This window comes from Danio rerio, chromosome 22 (assembly GCF_049306965.1).
Source record: "Danio rerio strain Tuebingen ecotype United States chromosome 22, GRCz12tu, whole genome shotgun sequence".
NCBI classification, from domain to species: domain Eukaryota; kingdom Metazoa; phylum Chordata; class Actinopteri; order Cypriniformes; family Danionidae; genus Danio; species Danio rerio.
In genome coordinates this window covers 21,082,501-21,109,922 of record NC_133197.1, presented here as the reverse complement: position 1 = coordinate 21,109,922, position 27,422 = coordinate 21,082,501, and the positions used below count along the sequence as shown (strand labels likewise).

General features: G+C 38.1%; 1 protein-coding gene across 5 annotated transcripts in view; it reads right to left on the bottom strand.

Moving 5' to 3' along the window:
- cpamd8 (C3 and PZP like alpha-2-macroglobulin domain containing 8) overlaps positions 1-25,220 on the bottom strand; it is a 57,972-nt gene extending 32,752 nt beyond the window's left edge. For 2 of the 5 annotated variants that reach the window (XR_012398166.1, XM_073937800.1), the window contains exons 1-21: positions 24,787-25,220; positions 16,259-16,410; positions 16,029-16,051; positions 15,727-15,892; positions 14,103-14,173; positions 11,619-11,673; positions 11,311-11,424; positions 10,031-10,115; positions 9,847-9,955; positions 9,130-9,357; positions 8,853-9,023; positions 7,951-8,079; positions 7,672-7,867; positions 7,285-7,448; positions 7,038-7,187; positions 6,805-6,963; positions 5,775-5,917; positions 5,609-5,671; positions 3,899-4,130; positions 3,251-3,404; positions 1,634-1,770 (exon numbers count right to left, since the gene is read on the bottom strand). Coding sequence is in view for 3 of the 5 variants with exons in the window: in XM_073937800.1 (XP_073793901.1) it covers positions 1,634-1,770; positions 3,251-3,404; positions 3,899-4,130; positions 5,609-5,671; positions 5,775-5,917; positions 6,805-6,963; positions 7,038-7,187; positions 7,285-7,448; positions 7,672-7,867; positions 7,951-8,079; positions 8,853-9,023; positions 9,130-9,357; positions 9,847-9,955; positions 10,031-10,115; positions 11,311-11,413 (2,223 nt within the window). In the remaining 2 variants the exon portion in view is untranslated. Of the gene's footprint in view, positions 1-1,633; positions 1,771-3,250; positions 3,405-3,898; positions 4,131-5,608; positions 5,672-5,774; positions 5,918-6,804; positions 6,964-7,037; positions 7,188-7,284; positions 7,449-7,671; positions 7,868-7,950; positions 8,080-8,852; positions 9,024-9,129; positions 9,358-9,846; positions 9,956-10,030; positions 10,116-11,310; positions 11,425-11,618; positions 12,249-12,315; positions 12,334-14,102; positions 14,174-15,726; positions 15,893-16,028; positions 16,052-16,258; positions 16,411-24,786 lie in introns of all 5 variants that reach the window. The other 3 variants (XR_012398167.1, XM_073937801.1, XM_003201057.7) reach the window with 2 other exon arrangements.
- Positions 25,221-27,422: the final 2,202 nt, after the last annotated feature.

Sequence of the window (27,422 nt, the reverse complement as noted above, 5' to 3'; positions counted from 1 at the left end):
TATGCATGCCAGATCATAAAGGCTCAGTAAATCAATATGTACATTCAAAATGTGTCAGAATGGTTATTTTATATTTATTAATACACCTATTTAAATCCAGTGCATCCGGAAAGTATTCATAGCGCTTGACTTTTTCCACAGTTTTTTGTTACAGCCTTATTTCAAAATGGATTAAATTAGTTTATTTCCTCAACATTCTACACACAATACCCCATAATGACAATGTGAAAAGGAGTTTTTGAAACTGTTGCAAATTTATTAAAAATAAAAAACCTGAAAAATCACATCTACAGAAGTATTCACAGCCTTTGCTCAATACTTTGTTGATGCACTTTTAGCAGCAACAAGCTTGGCACACCTGTCTTTGGGAATTTTTCCCCATTCCTCTATGCAGTACCTCTCAAGCTCTATCAGGTTGGATGGGACGTGACGGTGTACAGCCATTTTCAGATCTCTCTAGAGATGTTCAATAGGATTTATGTCTGGGCTCTGGCTGGGCCACTCAAAGACATTTACCGAGTTGTTGTGAAGCCACTCCATTGATATGTTTGCAGTGTGCTTTGGGTCATTCCTGTTGGAAGATGAACTGTTGCCCCAGTCTGAGGTTGAGAGCACTCTGAAGCAAGCTTTCATTCAGGATGTCTCTGTCCATTGCTGTATTCATCTTTCCCTTTATGCTGACTACTCTTCCAGTTATTGCTGCTGAAAAACATCCCCACAGCATGATGCTGCCACCACCATGCTTCACTGTAGGAATCGTATTAGCCTGGTGATGAGCGGTGCCTAGTTTTCTCCTTAAGTAAGGCCTGGCATTCACTCCAAAGAGTTTAATTTTAGTCTCATCAGACCAGAGAATTTTGTTTCTTATGGTCTGAGAGTCCTTCAGATGCCTTTTGGCAAATACCAGGTGGGGAGTAGCTTCTAGCCAGTGGATTGCTACACAGATGTTTGTCCTACTGTAAGGCTCTCCTCTCTTCACAGAAGAAAGTTGGAGCTCAGACAGAGTGATCATCGGGTTATTGATCACCTCGCTTTACCCCCGATCACTCAGCTTAGATGGCCAGCCAGCTCTAGGAAGAGTCCTGGTGGTTACAAACATCTTCCACTTACGGATGATAGAGGCCACTGTGTTCATTGAAACTTTCAGAGCAGCAGAATTTTTTTCTGTAACCTTCCCAAGCCTTGTGCCTCGAGACAATCCTGTCTCTGAGGTCTACAGACAATTCCTTTGTCTTCACGCTTGGTTTGTGCTTTGGCATGCACTGTCAACCCTGGGACCTTATACAGGCAGGTGTATGCCTTTTCAAATCATGTGCAATCAACTGAACTTACCACAGGTGAACTCCAGTGAAGCTGCTTAAAAATCTCAAGAATGATCAGTGGTAACAGAATATACTTGAGCTACATGGCAAAGGCTGTAGATACTTATTTACTTGTGTTTTTTTTTTTTTTTTCTTTCAGTTTTTTTTCACATTGTCTTTATGGGGTATTATGTGTAGAATTTTGAGGAAATAAATTGATTTAATCCATATTGGAATAAGGTTGTATCATAAAGAAATGTGGAAAAAGTAAAGCGATATGATTACTTCCTGGATGGACTGTATATGATGACGATAAGATTCAAGATTCCCACCTCTACCAGCACACTCCTGCGCACATAATCCATGCCCACAGGGCTTCTGTCTTCCTGTTCCTCACCCGCTTTGCTTGCTTTGCTGGACTGCAGCCCATCAGAGCAGCAACTTGGCTCACTGTAGGCCACAGCGCGAGCTGCCATAGAAGCAAATATGGAAGATGACAAAGATCACAACTCAATGATGCTGAAAATGCTTTATTTGCATTGTGGGTGCTCTGATGGGAGACTTCTGGCAGCATGTGTTCCTCCTTTTTTATCAAACAATGTAATGTCTTCAGAGATCATGATGGCCTTGGGATAATAGGATGCACACATGTTTTTGCAGCAGAATGGCTGCTTGCCAGCAAAGCCCTTTTGTATGTGTGTAGTGAGAAGGAAGGACTTGGAGCCAGGGGGACTAGGACAGAGCCATGGGGGGCCCACTGGCCAGCAGTGACCTGCAAATTTCTTTGACATGCATGGAAAAGACCCCTATCCACTAAGACTGTATGTGCTTTTCCTTGTCTGATAGCCCAAAAAAGAACATTTATTTTGTCCTGCATGAGTCAATACATAAAGGTCAGTGACAAGGGTTTTATTTGGAAACTTTGCTGAAATGGCACTTCATCTAAGGAAGTGCAGGCTGAGACAAAGTCAAAATAAGTGGCAACAATTCCCAAGAATGCTTGCAAAATCTTCAAATAAAAATACGTCAGTAAACAACAGTGAGAATAAATACAAGATTCTAGTGAAACATCTAGCAAACACAAGATTTATAGAGTTCCAGACAAGTCTGACTGAATTTGATCTTGATCCAAAAACATGGTCAGAGTGTTTAAATAAGCATTCAGCGTTTAGTACATTTCTTTTAATAGTTAAAAAAAAAAAACATCCCAAGATGCACCTCAGTTTTTTAATTTTATTTAGTATGCTATTTCTTTAAAGTTGTTGGTTTTCCCATACTTTTATAATGGACATTATTGATTATTAAGACTGATACACAGTAAAACAGATGTTTCGTATTTTTTATGAAAATGAAAGAAAGCAATAATGTTATAGGCTCCATTTTGTTTTAAATGCATACAGTGAAGATGGCCATCATATATATGTAGCTACATGACGCCTCAACATTTTTGGTGTCTGTTAAGTTGCTAATATCAAAATGAAAATAGGCAGTTACTTATATCATGTTTTAATTTTATTGTTAAGAAAGTGAAACAACGTAGCCAGGGTGATGTGAATGAGGTTTTAAAGTACACTGTTTCCTTTGAAGATTCACCCGACGAGTCCTCGGGAGTTTGTTTTCCATATCAATCTTGTAAAGTCTAATCTTACAAGAAGAGGATACAAGACTGAACTTTGTTTAGGGTACTTAATATTGAGGAAAAGCCCCAATCAGATAGGCGAATGTCTGCAGCCCTGCCTCCGTTTTCCCCCATTCACACTGTTTGTTTTTCACCAAACACATGGAGCAGCAGCGTTTTAAAAGGAAAACGGTCTCTTCAAAAAGCTTTGTTTTTGACATTCGAAAACTCTGGCATAGTGTGGATGGATGGCATAACCATAGCAAAACTTATGTGTTTCAAAACTTAAACGTTTTAGTGTAAACAGGGCCTTAATATTTAATGCACTAACCTGTGATGTTGGCAGACACTAGTTCAGAAAACAGCAGAACTATAAAAGTGGGCGTGGCCTCCCCAGGTGCCACACACTTTTTCCGGGTAAGATGGTGCTTCCCTGGGTGACCCACAAACTTGATCCCTTTGGGCACTGACACTTTCACATGGACCTGTAGAGAGCGAGCATAAAAATAATTCATGAAGCTTCTCCATATGCACAAACACATGCTCTCCACATTATCAAACTTATACAGCATGAACTCCCAAGGGTTCTCAAAAGATTCTGGGGAATTTCTGAGGTGCATTGCACATTTTCCATGCTGCCTAACTCGTGGTCTCCCTTGCTTAAGGATTCAACTTTAAACCGCTTAGCATCAAAAATGCTGCAGATCTAGTCTCTGCACATACCACAATTCAAAATATGAAATAAAGTTTCATACCACACATGATATAATGGCAAACTGCTTTCCACAGTAACAATTGCAGTGTATAATTTTTGTAATAGGTGCTTGTCAAAGTAAAACCTGCTGTCACTCTGCTAAAGTGGTGATAATCTGTTGCTGAGAGGTTGTTTCTAGGGTTTTTTGGGTGGTTGTTTATTAGCTCCAATTCTTTATTATAATGGTGTTATCTTTTGAATTTTTGAAATCTTGTGCACACAAACCTCTGAACATGTAGGCAAGTAGTTGTATACTGTGAGCGGGACTTTAGTTTGTTCACCACGAACAATGCTGTATGGCAGAGTGAAGTCGATGAAGAAGGGCTTAAATGTACGCAGTTCTGCAGTCCGAGCCAAGCCCAAACCCTTTTCTGCAGACAAACCAATAGCCTCTGTCACCCATGTGGTGATGGAATCTGGGATGTCCAAGTGTAATTCAGCTTCTCCATTAAGACTGCTGTTGGTGAGAAGAATTTACAATTTTATTTCTGTACTTTCCATATAAAGGATCAGCAAACCTGCTCCTTTAAGGCGGGCATACACAGTGTGATTTTTGCTGTCATATGCAATTTTTTTCCCATTGTGATTAGTTGTGCAGAAAACCTTGATGTTGGTATGGTCATTGTTTCTCAGTGCTGTCAGGAGCTGTCAGTTTCATTTTAAGAGGTGTATTAGGTTGAACGAACAGTTTACAATGGATTGAGTTTTGTAATTCACACAATTGTGTGAGCAAGCATCCTTATTTCCCAGTGCTGAAAAAGAACCTGTTATTATAGCAAACATTCATGACTGTGCTCGGACATATGGGCTGCATCCGAAACCGACTACTACTCAGTAGGGACTGCATTTGAATTTAAACCTACTACTTGGCTGTTAGAAAAGTATGTTCAATACAGTATGAATGTGAGCAGTATGAATGGAACCAATGACTATAGAATACATTAGACATATCACTTGTATCATTTTAAATGGGAAAAAGTGTAACGTTCATTATGAGGAATGAAGCCCCGCCTACTATTACAGGAGCCAATCATCGATCGACATATGGCGAATAAAGCCTGCCTTCTAGTACAGTAGCCAATAATCGATCCCCAAGGACTGTTGATACTCAGAGGGAGGGGCTCGAACCAGACGTGAGTTTCTGCAGATTTTGTGTGATTTGGATGTTTACAAATGAAACTAAAGACACAGTTGTTGTTTAACTTAATTAGTGATTCCCAATATGAAATTTAATTGTAAGCTTGGCAAGCAGTTTTGGAGAATTTGTTGTTTGCGCATATTATGCTTGAGCATATTGCCCGAGAGGTGTTTTAAAGATTGCCGCTGAGTGAAATGACTTGCCTTAAAGGGACTTTGATGGAACTCGGACTCGAACTCATACTACTTCTTCCATTTTGTCATGATCATGTGACCAACCCGCATGAGTGTCGTTTCACTCCAATTCCTGAATTCTCTTGTGGGGGATCATAGAATAGCATAGCATCCATACGATGCAGACTTCAAAAACTCTCCGGATGTAGTAGGTCATCCGGTTACTTCTCAGAAACGGATTTTCGAATTCTATGAATTTGGACATACTACTCGGCTCGCATACTGTTTTGAGCGTACTATATAGTATGGAAGTATGCGATTTCTGATCTTGATCTTTCATGATCTTTAAGCCATCAGAATTTGCATCGTGTAGGCCCGCCTTTAGGTTCAACTATCCTACGGATTTCAGTCCCAACCCTGCTCCAGAACACCTGCCTACAATTATCATGCAACCTTTCATTATCTATTTAAGGTGTGTTTAATTGGGGTTGGAGCTGAAATCTTCAGGAGAAGGGTTGGTGATCCCTGCTCTATATAAACACACACTACCCTTCAAAAGTTTGTGGTTACTATGTTTTTATTATCATTTATCTATTTGATTGAATAATAGAAATAGTTTAGTACCTGACATTAAAGCAATGCCATATCCATGTTTCTGGAAAGAATGTACGCCTACGGTTCTCTGCCCTGAAAAACACACACTGACATAAGAAACAAGTCCCTTACTGAAGTTAGCCATAATCGCCTGTAAAATTAACCTTAAAATTTCAGACACTGTGAGCATGTGTACCGTGTCCCAGATCGGGAGTGCATAGCTGCCACCAGGGTAGAGGTGTGTGGTTGAAACGCAGGTACGGCCTCGTCTGTGTACATCCCTCCACTCTGTCTGTGATTGAGACTCACCATGTCTGTCATCACCACCAGCCCTGTCTCCTACAACACGGGTACACAAGCATATTATAATTTGAACTCATTCACTTTACTTCGGCTTCCCCCTTCATTTGGTGGTCTTCAAAGAGGAATAAGCCACCACCTACTACTCAATCATATGTTTTAACAACAGATGCCTTTCCAACCGCAACCCAGCATTGAGTAAAACTCTCAGTGTTGAGAAACACCCCCACACTCTTCTATACACACACTGTGGTCAATTTCATTTATTCAGTCCTTTTATTCATCAAGAGTTGCAACAGAGGATGCCCTTCCAGCTGCAACCCTTTACTGGAAACCATCCATACACACTCATTCACTAGGGCCAATTCAGTTTATTCAATTCACCTATACTGCCTGTCTTTGGAATGTAGAAGGCAATTGGAGCACCCAGAGGAAACCAACTCAAAAACAGGGAGAACATGCAAACTCCACACAGAATGACGTTCTGGTCCAGCTAGGACTCAAATCAGCAAATTTTTAGTACCGTGGTCACACAAGAGTTTTAGCCTGCAAAATTCTGTTGTATGGTGCTGTGAAAAGGGGCGGGATTAAACAAGATGATTAGAAAAAGCATGCAGTTGGTCCATATTTTACATTTCTGTACAGAGAGGTCATCTGATCTGCTCTTGGTCTCATGCAGTCACATGAAGCGATTTCGCAGGTTAGAATTCACCAAGTTTGAACTTCGCAACTAGCAAACTGTGAAACTTGTTGCACAAGCTTGCATTTCAGGTGTTTCTCGTTCCTGTGAAGGAAAGTCTATGGGGTGAAAAGTGCACTGTGACCGCAGCTTTACTGTGAGTGGTAACCACTTAGCTACTATGCTGTCTGAGCTTAAAACAATACGTTTATATTCTGTGGGGAAGTGGAGAAAGTCATGTCCTCACCGTAAAAGCAAAACGGGCATCTTTAGTGATGTCCCAGTGCCATGGAAACACGGAGGAACGTCGCCTTCGTGAAGACAATCCGGGCCACCAAAAATGTCCCTCATCTTTGGGTACCCCAAAGGCATCAGATACATCAAACTCGGCCAGATCCTTGAACACCTGGAAACCCTCAAACTGTTTGAACAACTTTACAGCTATTTGCAGGATATATGAAGGTTCAAATGAGGACTAACCTTTTCAGGTGTGAGCTGGAAGCCTGGTTTGAGAAGGTACATGCTTTTGTCCACAGAAGCTACACATACACATGAGCCACTTTCTGCTTTAACCTTCAGACTGATCGGGCTGCCTGGCATCGACTCATTTGTGGACAAAGACACAGAGATCTGAAGACAAGAAGGTTTGTTAAACAAATAGAAGACAGAACTTTCTTTTTATGGTGAATTTTCCGAATTGACAATTGGTGAGCTGAAATTAATCAACCTCATTTTCGAAGCGGGACTGCACTGGAAGTTGCAGACTGTCAGTCACTCCCTCTCCATTTTCTCGAACATAGTAGACTAGTAGGCGACTGAGAGGGGCCATGGGGGGAGTCACATTGAAATGCAGAACTGAAACGCAGCTGTCCATTTCAGCCTGAGAAGAGTCTGGGCAGACAGAGGACATAGAGATGGACAGAAAAGAATGGGGATAAAAAAGGAAGAATAGTGTCTTCATGAGCTGAAAGTAAACAATCGCAATTCAGAAGTTTCTGAGATTTTATTATATGTGCTCTAAATCACCTCAGTTTATCTATTAGGCACAAACCCCACAATTGAAACATGCATTCCATAAACAAAGGTGTACTGCAGTTAATGCAATAAAACTGACCTGAGTCTTGTTGGGGTTTGGCAGTTGTGTGAATGTTCGTGTCAAAGGTTATGGTAGCTCTCTTTTCGCGATGAGTTGTGCTGTTCGTATGCCTCTGACCTGACTGCACGATATTCCCACGGGAAGCAATCTCATAGTGCAAGGTGAAGTTACAAGGACAGGTGGACTTCAGGAAGATTTCTGCTTCTTGCCCAATCTAGACAAATATGTGGTTCAATAAATATGTATGCCATAAATGTATATGGAAGCACCACTAATGATGTAGGCAATGTATCTTACCATTAGAGGAGCACTGGGACTTAGGAGCTGGATGTGGCATTTGCTGGGAGAATACCAGCTAGTGATGGACAGGTAGTTGGGGAGATACTGGTCTCCTGCAGGCTTGCCATCAATGGCAGTCACTTTTGACTGTAGGTGGAAATAAATCTGAATATTAGAAATGAAGGGCACTGGAGGGTCGCCATTTGATTTGTATTTGGTGCTGCTAAAATCCTGTTGGTGAACAGCTATACTAATATTAACAATCATTTATAGCTCTCTTATCACAACCAATCACAAACAATACTGTGGTAGACAGGCTCCAGACCCCACAGATCTACAAAGACCCAAGTGTGGATCCTTAGTTTCTCTCAAGACAGTCTTGTCTCATCATATTAATCTAATTATAAGGTCAATAAAACCAGTTGCTTAAATGTTAAACTGTCTCAAGAACTAATCTGAACAATTAGAAGTCTTACTTTACGTTTTAGGATTAGTCCTAGTTTGTGCATCCATTGACAGGTTTACTGCCACAGACCAAAAATTTAGTGTATCCATTAGAGCAACATTACAGACAAGTACCTTATATGAACATTGGTACTGCTCTCATGTATTACCCTTTACAGGCTTTGAAACTACATCCTTTAAAGTTTGACTCAATTAAATTATCCCCTTAACAACTAAATCCAAGGTAGTTTACCCTGCTTCTGGAGAACTTCAAGCTGAAGAGTCAGTTCCAACCCTGCTGCAACACGTCTTCAGCAGGTAACAAAGACAATGAAGATTACTTGACAGTTAGAGTCATGTGTGTTGCTGCAGGGTCGGTACTAAAGTCTGCATGATGTATGGTTGGCTACCCCTTCATTAATTTAAACTACCCTCACAAGAATCTTTAGCTAGATTTCCATATCCCTCCCACTGACCTCCAGCCAGACGTACTGGGCAGCCGTGGGAATGGAGGGAATCTCGAAAGTGGCCTTCCCATTTTTTGAGACCAGTTCGCTGGTGTACACGTTGTCTTTTGGAGTAAGTTCTGCCTTAACCCGCACATGCACTCCTTCCGCTGGGCTCCCATCTGGATAGGTGACCTCAATCTGGGGTCAGTGGTGAAAAGCAATCATTCCAAGTTAACATTGACTAGTAAAACGAATAAACAGAAGCATTATCTGTTTTCCAACAGAAGACTGATCCTCCTCTCACCATGCCCTTGTAGGGAAGACCAGGTTTGAACTGTTTGCGAGTATCTTTGGAGTACTTGATGTCAATGAGCTGCTTGTGGACAGGTGTTGAATCATCAAACATGGTCTGTTGCCCCCCATCCACACTGTTTACTGTGACCCACATGTTCACTGCACCTCGGAAATGATCTGTAACTTCTATTGGCATCATGTCCTTCACACAGAGGCTGAAAGAAGCGGAGCCTTTGATCTATGAAGAAGAAAAGAAAGTCGTTTCAAAGAATAACTTCTTACTTTGTCTTTAGAAGAGCACAGTGTGACAGACCCTGCGAAAAAAAAAAAAACTTGGGCCTTTAATGCTGCACAGATACTGGACTACCTTGCCCTTGTCTCAGATGACTAGAGTTGTGGTGAAAAACATTCAAGAAATCAATTCTTGTATGAACTTACTGTCTTCTCAATGAAGGCCTGGAAACTGAAGCTGTCCTAAGTTCAGAATAGAGTGACATTTGCAACAGCAACATGACAACAGTGTGGCCTCATGCTTGTCTACATTTTACGGTGGACTAACTACTCGACAACCTATAATCTGTAACAAGTGTGGGCTTTGGGTATTTTGAAATAGAGATCTAATAAACAATGCTTGCTTGAAAAGCCAATTAACAGTAAAACAGAGGGAACGGCATGTAAAGCAGAATATATGTTTTTTCAGCAGGAACATATTGTATAATGCACTCACCTCCATTGATTTCACCACTGGGTGGCCTACTTCATGTCTGTAGTAGCCTACTCCATTAACAGTCATATTAACCGTTAATTTGCCTGACACTGGTTTTCCAAAGGTGTACCTGGAAAAATGCAGGGTATAGTTTGAGTATAAAATTACTTGCTTAAGATGTAAAAAAAACAATTCTGTCTCATACCTTGCTTTGACTGTGACCTGTTCACAAGAATTGAGATCTCGAATATATGGAGGTGGTACAATGATGAGCTCAAACCTGGGCATAACTGGAAAAAAGACCAAACTGAAATCTATTAGTTTCTTTCCATATTACTCTAATTGAAATGTTTTAAAGAAAATGTTTGAAAATGACCTTCCATGCAGTGTGTAACACAGCTCTAAGTGCAGTGAAATATCCAGCTAAGGCTTAAATCTGAAAGTGCGCTGTATTTAAATCTATTGATCCATCAATTAAAGAGTCGACTCATAGTGGTTCGAATGAATCGCTGCTGTAACGAGTCTTTAGCCATGTCAGCGTGACATCGATAAGGAACTCAAGCGCCACCTATTTGTTACGCGCACAGACCCAGGAAAATTTAAACCCCAGGTCCTGCCCACAAACTCTGTAAAAAGAAAGAGAGGAAGACAAACACTGTAGCAGATCCTGGTTGAATCAAGTCGTATAGACTCTTATTTTCCCTACCTAAAGATGAGGCTGTGAAGAGTCAGTGGTTGGAGTTTATTTTTGCAAATATACCTCAGCATTATAGCCCCTGCCTTGTGCTGTGTTCCCATCATTTTTCTGATAAGTGCTTCAACAATCTACATGCTGGGGGAATTAATCGGCCCTTTGTTAAAGGAAGGATCAGAAAAGACTATTGATGTGTGGGACTCTGTCAGAGCTTGACAGGAATTTTACAGTACATAGTACATGGATGAGTTTCTTCCTCCATTTCACAAGTGTAAGTAACTTAAGTACGATTAAAATGGTTGCCTCGTTGTTTTCTCTAGCTTGCAAATTATGTATTTAATAGTGTTTTGTTACTTGTAACTGCTTGTACTGTATCTGGATTCTGGGTAACTCTTTATATTCTCATTTCGCATCTAAAGCCATGTTGAAAACACGACACATGCCGCATTGTTTATAAATTTAAATGCGTTTGTAAGCTCACAATCCACTGCCGTTTGTTGTTCGTTTTGTTGACGTTTTGACCTTGCACGCAAATAAGCCTGTTGTTGGCTTATACCAAAATATAACCATTTTAATGCATAATATGGGCTCTTAAATCAACATTAAAATTTGACTTGATAATATGAAAACAGTCTATTCAAAAACAAACTTTGTATGTACTGTGAAAACAACGTACAACACATACAAAACTCTTGTAACTTTCTTGTTCGGAAAAACCTGAACTTCTGAAAAACTAAGCATTTCTACTTCTATTTACATTTTACAGTATATATCAATACATAAATGCTTACCGTACTTCTGCACTTCAAACGATTTGTTGTACGTGTGGCCTTGCATCTCGACAAAGACTAACCATTCACCAAAAACTGGTTGGTCTGATAGTGGAAAGCTCATATTGACAATTCCTAATAGAGACAATAATAATTTTTTATATTAACACTATATGTATGCACACTGTACACACATCATAATGTTAAAATATATTATAAATCATAAATACTGTCATAAAAGTTTAACAGTATGATGCAAAAATTGAAAAAAGATTACAAAATTGAAATCCTGACTACATCCATAGGAACATAATAGTAACAGTCCTTACCACAACAAATTGACTTCAGATCTTTCCAGTGGACTATGTGGGATCCTCTGGGGTCCTGGGTAAACAACGTGGTAATCTTAAACAGTTTGTGGTACAAATAGTCACATTCTTGCTTATTTGTTTTGCTTAAATCTGAAGGCCACTTTACACTCGTTAAAAGGCAGCAAAGAATCAAGCTTAAGCAAACACATTTCAAATCCAGTGATGCTTTTAAACAAACTGACCTTGCCCTGACTCAAAGGGCTAACACTCCAGGAGCCCGTCAATCAAGCCAAAACTACACACACCCCGACTGACACTTCCTCCAGCGAGAGCCAGAGGCCGACAGTGCCAAACTAACATAAACATGAAACATCGACATAGCAAACATTTTTTTCTGGTCCCCTTTGGCCATCTGCACAACTTTCAGAAGGATTTTCTGGAACTGAGCAATAGTATTTGCCTTCAAAGACCAAGCACCATGTGGGAAAGAGATGGAAGCTAAGCACAGAGCAGTAGGGGGCAACGCCCCAGGAAGACTCTCTCTCTCTTTCTTTAATCTCCCCAGTCACCCGCTAGTGTCTGCTCCAGGGTCGAACCCAACACCAGCAGCCAGTTGTCAAGCTCTATAGCTGTGCAACATGGACCCTGCTGAGAAAGGAACACTTCAGCCATGCTTCCCAATCAGTGCAGTGTCCACCCCGTGGCCTCCACTTACCACAATGTATGCTTCAAGCTGTAAAACAAAACAAAAAACAGTTTAGAGGGATGCAGACGACACATAATTGCACAGCAACAACTTTGCTAGCAGCCAACCCTTAGCAGCCCAGGTTTTGTATAGATAATGCCCACATGAAAAAAATAGTAACTTACTGCAATTCTATAGTGTTTTTGGACCATACTACAGTAAAATGTTTTATAGTGTATATGTTATAGTATTCACAACACTGTTAGCACAGATAAACTGTAATAAATACTGTAGTATACTTTGGTTTTTACTAGAGTTAACTGGTGTATTGTAGAAAAACTGCCTTGTTGGGTAAATTGTTTATATTAGTATAGTTTCTGTTATCATAGCAACTATAGAAGTTCAACAAGTAATGAATTAAATTTTTTATGATAGTATGGTAAAAACACTATAGTATTTACCAGAGGTGGGAGTAAGTCACAAATGTGCAAGTCACAAGCAAGTCTCGAGTCATAACCTTAAAGTCCCAAGCAAGTCAAGTCAATTTTTGTCAGACTCAAGTTAAGTCACTGCTTATTTCAAGTCATGTCAAGTCAAGTGGGAGCTTGGTCTAGCAAGTCACTTTCAAGTCAGTCTAATTATTTATTTATATTTATATATATATATATATATATATATATATATATATATATATATATATATATATATATATATATATATATATATATATACATACATACATATATATACACACACACACACACACACACACACACAGAGTATATGCAGTATATAAACTGTCATATATATAAAGCCTTCCATTTTTCATCACCGCATTCTGATGGCCGAATAGCTAATGAATCCTTCAAATGAATCATTACAAGCGGTTCTTCTGAACCAAATGATCCAGTCTAGATCCAGTTATTACTGCGCATGCGTGACTTAGAACTTTCGGTTTTATTTTATTTTTAAATGCATAATATATAACAAACGGTTGTGTATTTAACAAAAACAAGTTTTTTTCGAGTCATTTAACTCAAGTCCAAGTCAAGTCTCAAGTCATGACAGCCAAGTCCAAGTCAAGTCCAGTTTTTCTGGATATTTGTCAAGCAAGTCTTAAGTCCTAAGTGTTGTGACTAAAGTCTGACTCGAGTCAAGTCATGTGACTCGAGTCCCCCATCTCTGGTATTTACTATAAATTACTTCTTTTTTTTATATGGGTGTCCACACAACATACTCTAGCTGAAGCTGCTTTTAGAAAAAATTTTTAAGGCTGATTTATACTTCTCCGTTGAGTGAACGGGGTGACCCATGGTGCCTGCCTTGTGCGTAGTCCTGCATTTATACTTGTGCATGCTGTTTGTGAAGCTATGCAATATCACTTCCGAAATGCTAAATGGCAGTAGGTTGTTCCTCTGTGTCGAGTTTTGTTTTTTCTGAACCCAACAAGAAGCTAAAACTTGCACATTCAGAGGCGGGAACCAGCGGACTCTTGTCACCGGTACCAAGCCGAACAATCACAGAGCTTGCGTTATGCCTCATTGCGACGTGAGGTTAAATTTTTTGAGTGGTGCACGTTAGCATCGGCATCAGTCATGGCGAGGGCTATGCGACCGCGAGAAGTCTGCGCTGATGCATATGTGTGCACTTGATGCAGAAGTATAAATCAGCCTTTACTCTCTTGCGAAAGTGTTTATGGAACTTATGTGTTTTTGTATGAATGCCATAATAATAAGCTACCTATTTTTAAGATTAGTTATAAAAAAATTCTACTGTTAGGAAACTGCCCCTATACTACATAACAATTAGCATTTTACATCATTTTAGGACTTTACCTTTTCACTGGTGGGCTTTAGGTCTGGCGTGACAGCATACACATTTATAAGTACTAAAAAAAGAGAAGAAGAAGAAAAAGCAGTAATGACTTCACATGCTACTTATTATTTTCTGTAATATATTTAAGTTTGAAATAACATGAAGATATATGAATATGAATTCAAAGTAATCAGACAAGTTTGTGAATGGTTACAATTTTGTCACAATATTTTAAGGGTCACGAAACAACAATACACATTCTTTGAGATGTGGACAGTCATATATGTGTGCCTTGCTGCTAAAAACACTGTGAGGACACATACTGTATATTTCACTAAAAAGGGAAAATTGGTTGTTTTGCGTTGTTTAGAGCAAATACGTTCTTCCGGTTTGAAAAATAATTTTGTCACAGCGATGAGATCATTGTGTAAATTCCAGCGTGGAAACTGGATGTCTGTACCGGCCAGTACAACTTGACGTCATTGAGTTTTTATCATTAAAACATGACAAAGACTTGGTTCAAACTAATCAGCACGCTCTATTGTGAATGAGATGCAACTTTATTATTATGCATGATAACTTCGTTTTTACCTGTTACAATATTCAGACAGCAGAGAGACGTCATGTTGTGTTGCCAACCATAATTAAAAGAAGTAGAAGAAGAAGAATTGTTTGGAGACATGCTATGAGTACGCTGCTGGACTCGCATGGGGATTACAGTGATCTGCTAACATGCAAAAAAATATGTTTGTACGGACAATTTTTTACCCGAGAGCTTTGTGAATGGTAAAATCCAGATTTGCTCCAGATCCAGTTGGCGTTAATTGTTCTGTCTCTGTGGATTCTGTAAGTGTACGATCAATCTTCTTTGTTTATGTTTATTCAGATGGCAAAGTTAGTTAGTTAGTTAGTTAGTTAGTTAGTTAGTTAGTTAGTTAGTTAGTTAGTTAGTTAGTTAGTTAGTTAGTTTCCATTTGTTTTAATTATGGTTGGCAACACAACGTGACATCTCTCCGTCTGAACACTGTAACAGGTAAAAACTTTGAACCTATATCATGCATATTAACGAAGTTGCATCTCATTCGCAATAGAGCATGCTGATTGGTTTGAACCCAGTCTTTCTCATTAATAAATGATGACAACTCAATGACGTCACATTGTTCCCGCCAATACAGACATTCAGTCTCCAAGCTGGAATTTACACAAGGTTATCATCGCTATATGTGACATTGCTTTGACGAATTTGCTCTAAACAACGCAAAAACAGACAATTTTCACTTTTTTGTGAAATATATGTGTCCTATTAGTGTTTTTAGCAACATGGGACACATATATGACTGTCAACATCTCAAAAAATGTGTTTTGGTGTTTCGTGATCCTTTTAAAAAATCCTAATCAACTTTACGCAAATTTCAAAGTTGTAATATGTAGTGAACTGTTCAGCATGTTTAGTGCTGATTAATATACACGTAAATTATTTTTCAAGTATATTAGAAAGTTCATAAAATATACAGTAAGCCAACAATCTAAAGCCACAAAAAAAAAAAAAAAAACAGAGACATCGTTAGCATTAAAAACTGTTATTGTCATCCATAAGCTATTCCTGTTTGGTGAAAAGAGAGAGACCTTTTTGTTGGGGCTTATAGACTGGTTTGTCAGTCTGAATGAAAACTGTTGTGCCTTTGCTGTCTATCGTCACAGTGGTGTGGTTTTGGAAGATGTAGCCACCCTCGTTGAGCTGGCGGTTCCCCCAAACTTTCAGATGTGCCTGGCCTCTTAGATCTGATGGCACCTGGGAACATTGTGGTTATTAGGCATGGAAGTCCCATTAAGCTGATTTTTATGACCCTAGACCACAAAACCAGTCGTATGTTGCATGGGTATATTTTGGCAAGAGACAAAATGGGCTGATGACATGATTGGCTCACCTTTATTTTAATGGTGCCCTTATCTGAAATGGAAAATAAACATGTCAAGTAAAAACTGCACAAGCACCCGGAATTCTTCATCAGCATGCGATTTTATAGTGAAATAAAGAGCTTTACTGAAATAAATTTTTACGAATACTAAAAGTTTATGATGTCGTATTTCTGAAGATTAGGTTTAAGTGTTGATAACTGAGGGGGATAATCAGTTTTCTTGATTTTGTAATATTTACCTCTTACTGTGCCATGGCTGTGTGCCACAATCTCGCCCTTGACGCTGAGCTGTAGTTGTACTCGTGTGTCCTCCACCATATTGAAGAGGGTGACGCTCACGGCTTCTTCCACGCCAGCACGAAACACAGATGGTGCAGCAATCAGGTAACCCCTGTGAATCAAAGGACGGGAGCACAGAGCAACTGTTTTTGTTTACATCACAAGACTCTAGGTACCAATTACACTAACACCTTGTTTTGTCTACAGCACACATCTGAATCTAACATCATAGGGCATGCAAATCCAACAAAGAAGAGTGATAAACCTTGAAAAAAAATGTTTGAGTAAACAAATATTAGATGTATATATCTTCAAATGCAAACTGGCAAGTGTTTTCCGAGTCTTTTATTGATTGACCTCCAGTCAATCAATAATCTGTCCAGATCAAAAATCTGGTTTTCTAAATTAGGCTGTGAAGTAAATATTTCCCACCAGGACCGATCATTTAGGCTCACTTACTACTCAATTTAGCCAACACAGTTTACACTGGATTTTGCTACTAGCATTAGTGTAAAAAAGGGGGGAAAATTTTTTGATGTGTTTTTTAGACAACAATGATAGATATCAGTCTGATGTAGCTTTGACATTAAAGTAGTCAATTAAAATCAAATCAATTTGCATTGCTTTTTAATGTCAATTTGACATCAAGTTGCCCACTTGGATGGGACCAAAATTGCCCCATAATGCCTCATTCAGACTAGCAGCGACTTTGTAGCTGCCAGTCATTCTAGCTGGTGACCTGCGCCAAATGCAGGGGTGTGTACATATATACAGCACGAATACATCCGGCCTCTGAGAGAGCTGAGAGAGGATCACGTGAGCTCTACTGGTGTTACTATTGGCTGTGCATCAAGAAAGTCACTCTTCATTTGCATAAAGTTGAAAGATTCCCAACTTTGTTGCATTGTTTAACACGCCCACCTGGTCGCCAATGGTCGATGTTTCTCGCATAGACGGACCAAGTCACTCACTCTCCATTGAAGTAAACGGTCGCTTGTCACTTTACTACTGCAAGTTACTTGTAGTGTAAATAAGACTTAAGCTATATAGATGAAACTATTATTGGGACCGCTCATTCAATTACACAATGCACTGTACCAACAATACAGATTGAATAGCTAGAAAAGTTTTCAAACTGACACATGGCAACATTTTTGGTGGAACGAAAACAAACTTTTTAAATACATTTTTAAGTTTTACGTTTAAAAATATTGTATATAAATATAGTGTATAAATTACAAAAAAATTTAAAATTGTAAGAATGGTTATGTCATGCACATGCCCAGCAAGCACAGGACCTTAACATAACGTCAAATTGAGTCTGTTCCCCAATGTTGTGGGGACATTGCATTCTGGGTGGAATTAAAAATCATGTTGACATAAGACATAGGACAGATGTTGAGGGTGCAACCTAAAAACAACCAAATAACAATGTCTAATGATGTTACAGCCTGACGTTGTGTAGACGTTCCCACTATGCCTTTGATCAGACGTTGGATTTTGATTGCCATACCTGACAAATAAATGTCAGTAACTGATGTTAATATGACAATTGTTTTAGATGTTTAGATATCCATGTCATTTGACGTCGTTATTGGACATCAAAATAACATTGTCCTAAAACACTGGCTAGACATTGAATTTTGGTCTCCTGACATAACAATCTAAATCTTATATTAACGTCTAATGATGTTGTGTGCCTGCCGGGTGTGTATTACATGTTTAGTTTAAAGGCATGCATCAGTATTTGGTGACAAAAAAAAACAAAAAAACAATGGTGAACCACAAAAAAATGGCATCACCAACTACTTACTTGACATGAATATGTTTTAGTCCCTTTCGCAGATTTGATTAAACAGATTTTTTTCATGCGGTTGTGTGATCATAAAACTTAAATTAAAATCAAAAATTAAAGAGGAAAATTTCATAAATTTATTCTTTTTTTAGTCTTTAAATACCATGTTTTGGTGCATAAAGACTTTTCAAGAAAAAGTCACAAGCATGCAATTTTATAGGGTCATTGTCATTAAAACTAATATGGCCTTCTCAAAGACCAATGCCTTGACAAAGGTTAGGGCAATGTCATTATATAATTAACAGACATCATCCTAATTCCTCTGACATTTTTCGCCTCTTTGGAATCCAAGTTGTCTAGACTACTGCTAAAAAATCCAGTTACAAATTTGCCTCCGGTCACCTTAATTGATGTGAAACGTTTGGAAGGTGACTCTCTGACCCATTACATACCAAAATCAACCTGGGAAGCTCAGTGTCCTTGAGTATAATGGCATGCCGGAGTTTGAGATATCAGGTGGTTGGCATTACAGTTCAGCGAGGCCAGAAGCAATTTAAGTCTCAAGGCATGAGAAAATCCTTTTTAGAGCATTTATGCGGAAATTACTGCATTTGATCCTCACCTTCCTATCTTATAATAGTGTGTGCGATGGGCATAGAACTGTTCAGTGTTTACATGATCGCACTGTCTTGTTAAAGGAAAGAAGAGCCACTAGCTGACTCAAGAGAATGTAGCTCTTTGTTGGAAAGGCTAAGTTGGCTGTTGACCTCTTTCTCTGGTACTCTAAATACTTGGCACAATCACATGTAACAGGTACAGACACTGGCACTAGGCTCTGGCCAGCCCTGGTATGAAGGATGAAGTTGCTCATAGAATTGCTGGATCTGTTAACCCAACCAAATTCCTGTTAATCAGTTTTTAGTTGTAGGTTTAAGGGTAATGGTCGATATACTTCAAGTGATATCAAAAAAGGAACCGGTGTGAATAAAACATGCAAACACAAAGTTCATTTTGATATCTAAACAACTTGCTGGAATAGTTTGTTTTGGTTGATAAATGCCTTCATACTAAAGTCTTGTTTGGTCTACTTGATTTTTATTGTCAGTTATGACAGTCACTGTGTCAGATTTTCTCCAGATCTTGATGCTGGGTTCCACACAATTCCTACCATGTTGTCCCAACAGAAATCGAGTAAGTTACCTAAATTGTTTTTACAAATGTAAGTGGATTGAACACAAAACAATTAAGTTGCCTCCAAAAAACTCAAGAATTGTGTTGATGAGCTCATTTTAAATTAGTAGTTTGAACAGGCAGCAATGTCATGGGTAGGCCCACACGGAATCTGCGCGTGAAGAATTCCCCAGATTTTCCGCAGATTTCTGCTGATTTTTAGCCCATCATTAATTCTATTTATTTACTTGAGTAAATGTGTAAATCTGAGTTTATTCAGTTTTTATTCAGTAATTTATTACTTTCTATTTCGTATATTAAGGTTTTAGTTATGATACTCCGCTGCATACTCCCAAAATAATTCCGCAGAAATCCGCAGATTTTTACCAAAATTCTCAGCAGAAATTGCAAAAACTGTCCACAGATTCCGCCTGGCCCTGGTCATGGGTACCAAATATGCCAGACAACATGTTGCTTCTAGATCAATCAGTGCTTGACGTCTATGACACATATTCTATCATCAAGAAACTACATGAATTATAAAGGTTTCTGTAATTGTCTGATTTGTTAGTTCAGTACAGGGTTATGCTGCAGTCACACTAGAGTTTGCAATATTTTGTCATATGACGCTGTGAAAAGGGGCATAATTAAAAAGAATGATTAGACAAAAAAATTATTGTATTAAAATTGTATTGGTGCATCCCTATTTTGTACTCCATCATGGTAGTTACATTAATGCATGTAATTTGTGAAACAGAACTGTTTTGAAAGAACACTTTTTTTTTAAATAGAGTTTGTTAAAACATCATGGTAGTCAAGTGATGACATGTCATACACATGTACTAAAAGAGCTAAAACAAGTCACGTGCGAGTAAACTCTTCTTACATTGGTCAGGGTCAGGGTTTATTTTGCAGCGTCCCGCTCAGCTGTCAGGAGAGGTGGTGGTTTGGTGGTGATTGACAGGGTGCACGCGCGTGACGTGTCTGAGGAGAGACGCGGTGGGGAGGGGTGAGAAGGGTGCGCGACGATGCCTATTTGAGGACTGGGAGAGAGACGCGAGATTACCGGGAGATCATCACTCGTTTGCGGGCATCCGGAGACTCGCGAAACTTCCCGCCCTACTCATAATTCTCTCTTCATATAGCCGTAAGCCTATTACATATCCATAAAACACTGTGATATAACCGCGCTCGGATCGGATCGCTTTCTCACTGCAATCGAACCGCTCCAGGGTTCGTTTCAATCGAGCCGAGACCACCTCATTCAAGCGATCTCGGAGCGATTACTTTGGCGCGGAACAGAGCGCGATTGCCCTGTTCACATATGCCAATCGAACCGCGCTAACTGGGCAAACGAGATACGTTCCGAAACAAAAGTGTAGGTGTGAAAGCACCCTAAAGTTGCAATAAAACCACAATTTACTCTTAGTATTTTTATATGTATATAGTAGCGTTTGTTATGAATTGAGTAAAACTAAATTGGCCATAGTGTATGAGTGTGCCTGTTAATAAGAGAGTGTATGGGTGTTTCCCAGGGCGGCTAAAAGCGCATCTACCACATAAAACATCTGCCACATAAAACATATGCCAATGTAATGTGCGGTTCATTTTATTGTGGTGACTCCTGATAAATCAGGGACTAAGCTGAAAGATAGTGAGTGAGTGATTGTAGTGCTTGTTATAAACGATGTATCGCTTCATTATTTCTTTATTATTTCCCTGCCCCTTCAAAATTACTTTTCTTCACTTCTGGTCACAAGGATTGCCAATAGGCCAGGGCGATCTGGCCGTGTCTCGTTTCTATCCATCCGCCAATCTTCCTCTATTTTGTTATCGACACCCGTCCTCCAATAATCTAACCAGATTCTGAAGGGCAAAATCATGCACCGCCCTACATTTTCAGGACCGTTTGAAGTGGATGTACATCACTACAGCGGAAAAAAGGGCAATCTTAACTTCTGTTTCATGGTAAATTTAACATTGCAACATGTTAGTTTGAGCAAAAATGACTTGTGGCACTTGAAGGGTATGAAACAAAACTAATGACATTTTTTCCTATGATTAATACTATAATGCTACTTGCTCAAAAGGCAGTCCACTGTATAAAAAAGATATTTAAATAAACCTCATGTAACTTTACTTGATTGGAGAGCAAACATCCGCATTACTATTCCCAGCAAACAATTTCGTGTTTAATAGACGTCTAATAAACATCCAAACGTAGACAGCTTGGCTAAAACAAGGCTAAATTTGGGCTGTCAGGGAAAATGTAGGAGCATCTAAGAATAGCCCAAAACTACAAAAACAAAACGTCAAATAGGCGGATTAGACAGACTTTATATGTGTAGTCATTCGTTTATGTTGATTTAGCGACTAGTCTAGTTTTGACCTATTCCTATTAGACATCTATTAGATTAGACAGCCCAAATTTAGCCTTGTTTTATTCAAGACAACTGTGTTTAGATGTCTATTAGACCTCTATTAGACATCTTTTAAAAACAAAAAAATGCTTGCTGGGTTATCAGATGCTTTCTTAACTAGCGTTTTTTTCACTGCTTTCATTTATTGCTGTGTGTTTATTTTGTTACTGAAAGAAAAGCATGCTGTACAAATTCATATTATTATATAGATGCTTTTTGAAGCAACCTAATTCTTAATTTATGCTGTAAATAAATTGGGGCTTTACTACATTTTTTAGTGATAGTTACTTGTAAAATACAAATTTTAAAATACAGTTTCAGGACCAGTTTTGGGCAATAATGCGTTACTAGTAATGCGTTACTATAATGGCATTACTTTTGACAGTAACTAATACGGTAACTGACTACTTTTTAAATGTAGTAACTCCGTTAATACGATGGGTTTGTCTGTTACTTTAGTAAATTAATTCATTTTGGCAGCAGTCTAGTCTACATCTTCCTGTTTACAGAAGCGACGCATTGTAGGATTGGTGGATGCCAACCAACCACTCTAAAAAAGTTTGGAAATTGCTCGTAGATTTCATTTTTGTGCAGCTCTTATGTTTTTATTTTGTTTACAATGCATCAATTTATGGTTGTCTATAATAGCAGTTTTTTTGGTGCTGATTTTCTCTAAATTGATTCTGATTGATAATTCATATTACTTTTATTTATTTCGTGTTTGTTGTATATTGTCGCTATTTTCATACTCAAGCTGTAAAAGAACATATTTAAGGGTTAAATACAAGCTTTTATGATGCTGAAGTAACTTTAGTTTTTGCTTTTTTTGTTTCTGAATATATTATTCAGCTGCTTTATCTCCTTGTGAAATATTCATTTTGTGCTGCTGGTGGTCTGACTTAAATCAGTGTATAACAGTTACTTTTTATTTAAGTTTGTCTTGTGTTTTAGTTGTGAGAATGCAAATGAATTAAAACTGTGAGGTTGATCAACAGTGCATTCTCCATGCAGCACTTAAGTAATGTTATTAATGGGAGCATTAAAAATGTTCTTTGGAAGAGTAACTTCAAAATGACTTTTAAAAGTAATGCATTACTTTTTTGGTGCAAGTAATCAATAAAGTAATTGAGTTACTTTTTGAATGAAGGAACTAGTAACTGTAACTAGTTACTGTTTTTATAGCAACTATCACAACACTGTTCAGGACTATATTGCAAAATCAGTTATCATTGATGTAGTTCCAAGAGGCTTCTCCCAAGAACCAAGTAGATGAACCCTACAGTGAAAACGATGAGTGTTGTAAAAAACAGTAAAAATCACTGAAGGTCTCTGAAGGAATAGTTTATGCTTGGAAAAGTGAACAGTAGATTCACTGTAAGCTTCTTGCTGTAATAAAGATCTTCAGCATATTAATGTATCCAATTAAAACATCAGAACTAAAGCAGAAGTCTTTCTGATTATACAAAAAAAAAAAAACTCTGTGACTACAACAATGACATGATTGCATGTAATTTGTGAAACAAATATATTTTGAAATAACATCACTTGAGAGTTAGTGAATAACATCATGCCAGCTGTACCACCCTTAACAAAAATGTACCACGGTAACCTTGGTATCTGTTAAACTATCAGTCACCACAGTTATTACCAAAACAGCAGTATCTTGGCAAGCACGATCTTCCAGTATTACCATGGTGTTAGGGTACTGTATGCAATGCCACAAACATGTTGTTAAGGTTTAGATGTTAGTCACACTCAAACACATCAACAGCAATACTATAGTACGTTTTTGAACCATTCTATAGTACAGTACTTAATTTAATGTGTTGTGATGACTCTACATTTGTCATGGTAATACAAAAACTATAATGATAAACAGATTACCCAATGCTGTATGAGGTATGTTGTACTTGAATAGATCACAGTTTGCTACTGTAAAAACTAAGGTATACTACAGCATTTAGTACAGTTTACCAGTTACAGTATGATGTAGCATATAATAATAGAGTTATAAATAATATAATATATATATAAAGTATAGTATTTTTCATATATTTGTGAGGATTCAGTTATTACTCCACCTGAAAAAAATACTATAGTAATTTGTAGTAAATACAGTATACTACTGTATTATCCAGTGTATAATGCAGAACTTACAACTCTTTCTTACTGAATGTTTTACCATACTGTTGTATTATATATAGTGAACTCTAATAAATAAACTCTAATAGATAACCTACTACACTATGGAAACTGTGGTGTATTGTAGTATAATACACCACAGCAGAAAACTGCAGTACTGGTTTATTGTTATGTTAGCAGCACCCAAACACATCAACAGCAATACTTTAGTAATTTATAGTAAATTCCTGAGTGTTAGAGTGTTAATCTGGTGTGGTGACTTTAGATGCGCATGGTAATACAACAACTATAGTAATAAACAGATTACCCAATGCTGTATGAGGTTTGTTGTACTTCAATACACCACAGTTTGCTATAGTAAAAACTATAGTATAGTACAGTATTTAGTACAGTTGATCAATAACAGTACGCTTTAGCATATAACAACAAAGGTATTTAAATTCCATAATATATAAATTGATAAAATTAGTTAATTTATTGTTTCAGCATCATAAAACATTTTTAAATATTAGTATGCAGCTATCATTCCACATGAAAAAAATACTATAGTACTTTATAGTACAAACTATAGTGTTTTTGAACCATCTAATGTATTATTCAGTATATAATGCGGAATTTACAACACTTTGTTGATGCATGCTATTACATATAGTGAACTGATAAACTGTAAGAGATACTATTGTACACTCTAAACTGTGGTGTATTGTTGTATAAATCCATATAGCACAAAACTGCAGAACTGGTTGATATATAAAAATAGTATTACTACTGCAATATAATCACTACAACAGATTGATTAAAGTAATTTACTATAGCATGATTCAAAAACATCGTTTTGTAAAAAGTATTTTTTCCCATGTGAGATCTGCCTTCAGCCAAAAAAGAAAAAAAAAGAAAAAGATAAATGACTAGAAAAACTACTTAAATCTCATCCTCAAAGTAGCGCTGCAAACACACTTACTGTCTTTCCTGTGAATGAACTCCACTCATAACGCCGCACATGAACACAGTCCACAGACTCCAGCATTTGCGCAGCACATGTAACTCTCTCATGTTGTCCCTCGTTTATTTTGAGGTCTCCCTCAACGTTTATCCCACAGATATTGTTTCTTTTTTAGTACTATTTCGGACAAACTCAAGTATCCACGAGGGCAAGGACGAGCCTACGGTGCTCAGCGTGTGCTCCGTTTTTTCATCCCACTTCCCAAATGTTGTGTCCGTGCAACTGATTTTAAAACTTCTCTCCACGCGTAAAGAAGACAATCCCTCCTGGCGTGCCTTATTTATTCGCCTGAGCTCCGATCGCTCATGTTTCAGCGTTAAAACTTATCTCCATCTCCACCCCTTGCGCAGCACGGGTATTTAATGCACATCAGACCCAGCGAGCTGTAGTGTAAGCGGGCCAGTCTGCTTTTGCCCCTTTGAACTCTCCAGGCTTTTGTCTCATTCAGTGGTGTGTCAGAACAAGTCTAGCTGAGCCCCTCTGAGCCAGTAGAGACAAGACTGTACTGTCCCTGCAACAAGCTTCACAGCTCCGACTGAATGAGATCTATTGGGGTTTGTCAGTTCTTGTTTATAGGAGCTGCATACAACAAATACCATGCGTGCAAGTCCAGTTATTTACCTTAAATTTTACCTCAGACCTTTATTTAATAGTCATTTCATATTGCGGGGAAATATGCAACTTTGGCCTGAGGTAAATTCATTGAACTTATATAGAGACACTGGTGCCCTCTAGTGACCATCAACACACATCATAGTATTTGGTGTTTTTACCTAGAATGGGTAACTGCAGTCTAGTGCAAAAGGCGTGGCAAAAGGTAGGGCCGGGGTAAAAGGTTCTTCATTGATCCTAGGTTTTTCCAGTAGGGGCGTGGCAAATGGTTTTTCATTGGTCAAAGTTTTTATATCTGGTCAAATGCGTTGGCCAATTAGATTAACATATTAAATTATTTTTTTGATTAACATTAAATAAGCTGCTCTTTTAGCTTAAAGGTGGACAATTCTACTTTATGCTACTGGTGTTTAGAATAAAGAATGAAGAATGAATTTAACGTAATCACAAGTTTCATTAAGGTAATGGGTAAATCAGCATTCTAATGGATATAAATGCTTTAATGTCATTAGACAAATTATATGTTTTTGTTTTTGTTCTTTTTACTGTCTATTTATAACAATTATTATAATTATTATATATTTTTATTCTGTACTATTTTAAACCTTGATTTAGTTGCATCCCAGTGTCACTAAAATTATTGCCTAAAATAATTTAAATTAAGAAGATATTGACAAATTTTTTGCCTGGTAAATGTATATTGTTCAAATAACTCAGATTAACTAATAATTCTGACTTCAACTGTATGTATATATATTTAATATATATTTATATTATATAAAATTTTTTTCGATAATTACAAACACAAGCTGATTGGCAGGGTTTAAGCATTTAAGAGCCTTTATCTTTATGACACTTATGCTATTTAAGTCTCATCATTTAGGATGAAACCAAAACACAAGCATGCTGGAATGTAATAACTGGGAAAACATAATATGTACATTAATTAAGTTGTAAGCTTGGACTTAATTTGATGTTAAATGTAATGACATTGTACCATATCAAAATGCATTTTGAAAGATCTTCACTGCAATTTCAGTGACTTTAAATCCTAATGCTGCGTTCACACCAGATGCGGCACGTGCGTCAAGCGCAAGTGATTTACATGTTAAGTCAATGCAAACGCGTGAATAGACATCCTGCGGCGCGATATGCGTGAATGGCGCAGCGCGAATGACGAGAATGGCGTGGTGCGCATGGCGCAAATGGCGTGGCGCGAATTGAGCGTTTTGCGCGTTTGACGCGTATGGCCTGTTGTCGGTGTCCCAGGGGAAATCCCCCAGCAGACACCGACAAGAAGTTCATCAAACTAAGCTGGGCTCAGTCAGAAGCACAGCTGAAAACCTCCATCAGCCAGGTTCAGTTTCTGGAGGAGTCTATGAGCTTAAAGAGCTGGATGCACCTCTGAAAGGATGTAGTGGACTCAAACACAGCTCTAAACGTATCATCCTTTATAAAGCACATAAACACTGTTATTTTCTTTATAAAATCCATGTTAGCCCTTTAGCTAAGAAGCTAGAGTCACGGGGCAGACAGAAGCCCTGCCCATCACGCGAATCCGCGTCTGTTCTGAAGTGAATCTAACGCGCGAATGAAGCGGGGTTTGATGCGCGAATGAAGTGTGCTGCCATCTAGTGCCTTAATTGACTTCAAAAAGAGATTGCTACAATAGTAATTGTATACTGAAAATCAGTGTTTAAGACCTTTTGAACTTAAATTTATATAAGTTAACAAGCAAGCTTACACAGTGACATGTAGATATTTGAAAAGGGATAGGTAAAAAATTATATCTACCAGCATTTCGAATGAATATATATATATATATATATATATATATATATATATATATATATATATATATATAGAGAGAGAGAGAGAGAGAGAGAGAGAGAGAGAGAGAGAGAGAGAGAAGAGAGAGAGAGAGAGAGAGAGACAAAAGAGCACTTTTGGGATGTGGGATTTATAGTTGCAACTTGCAAGAC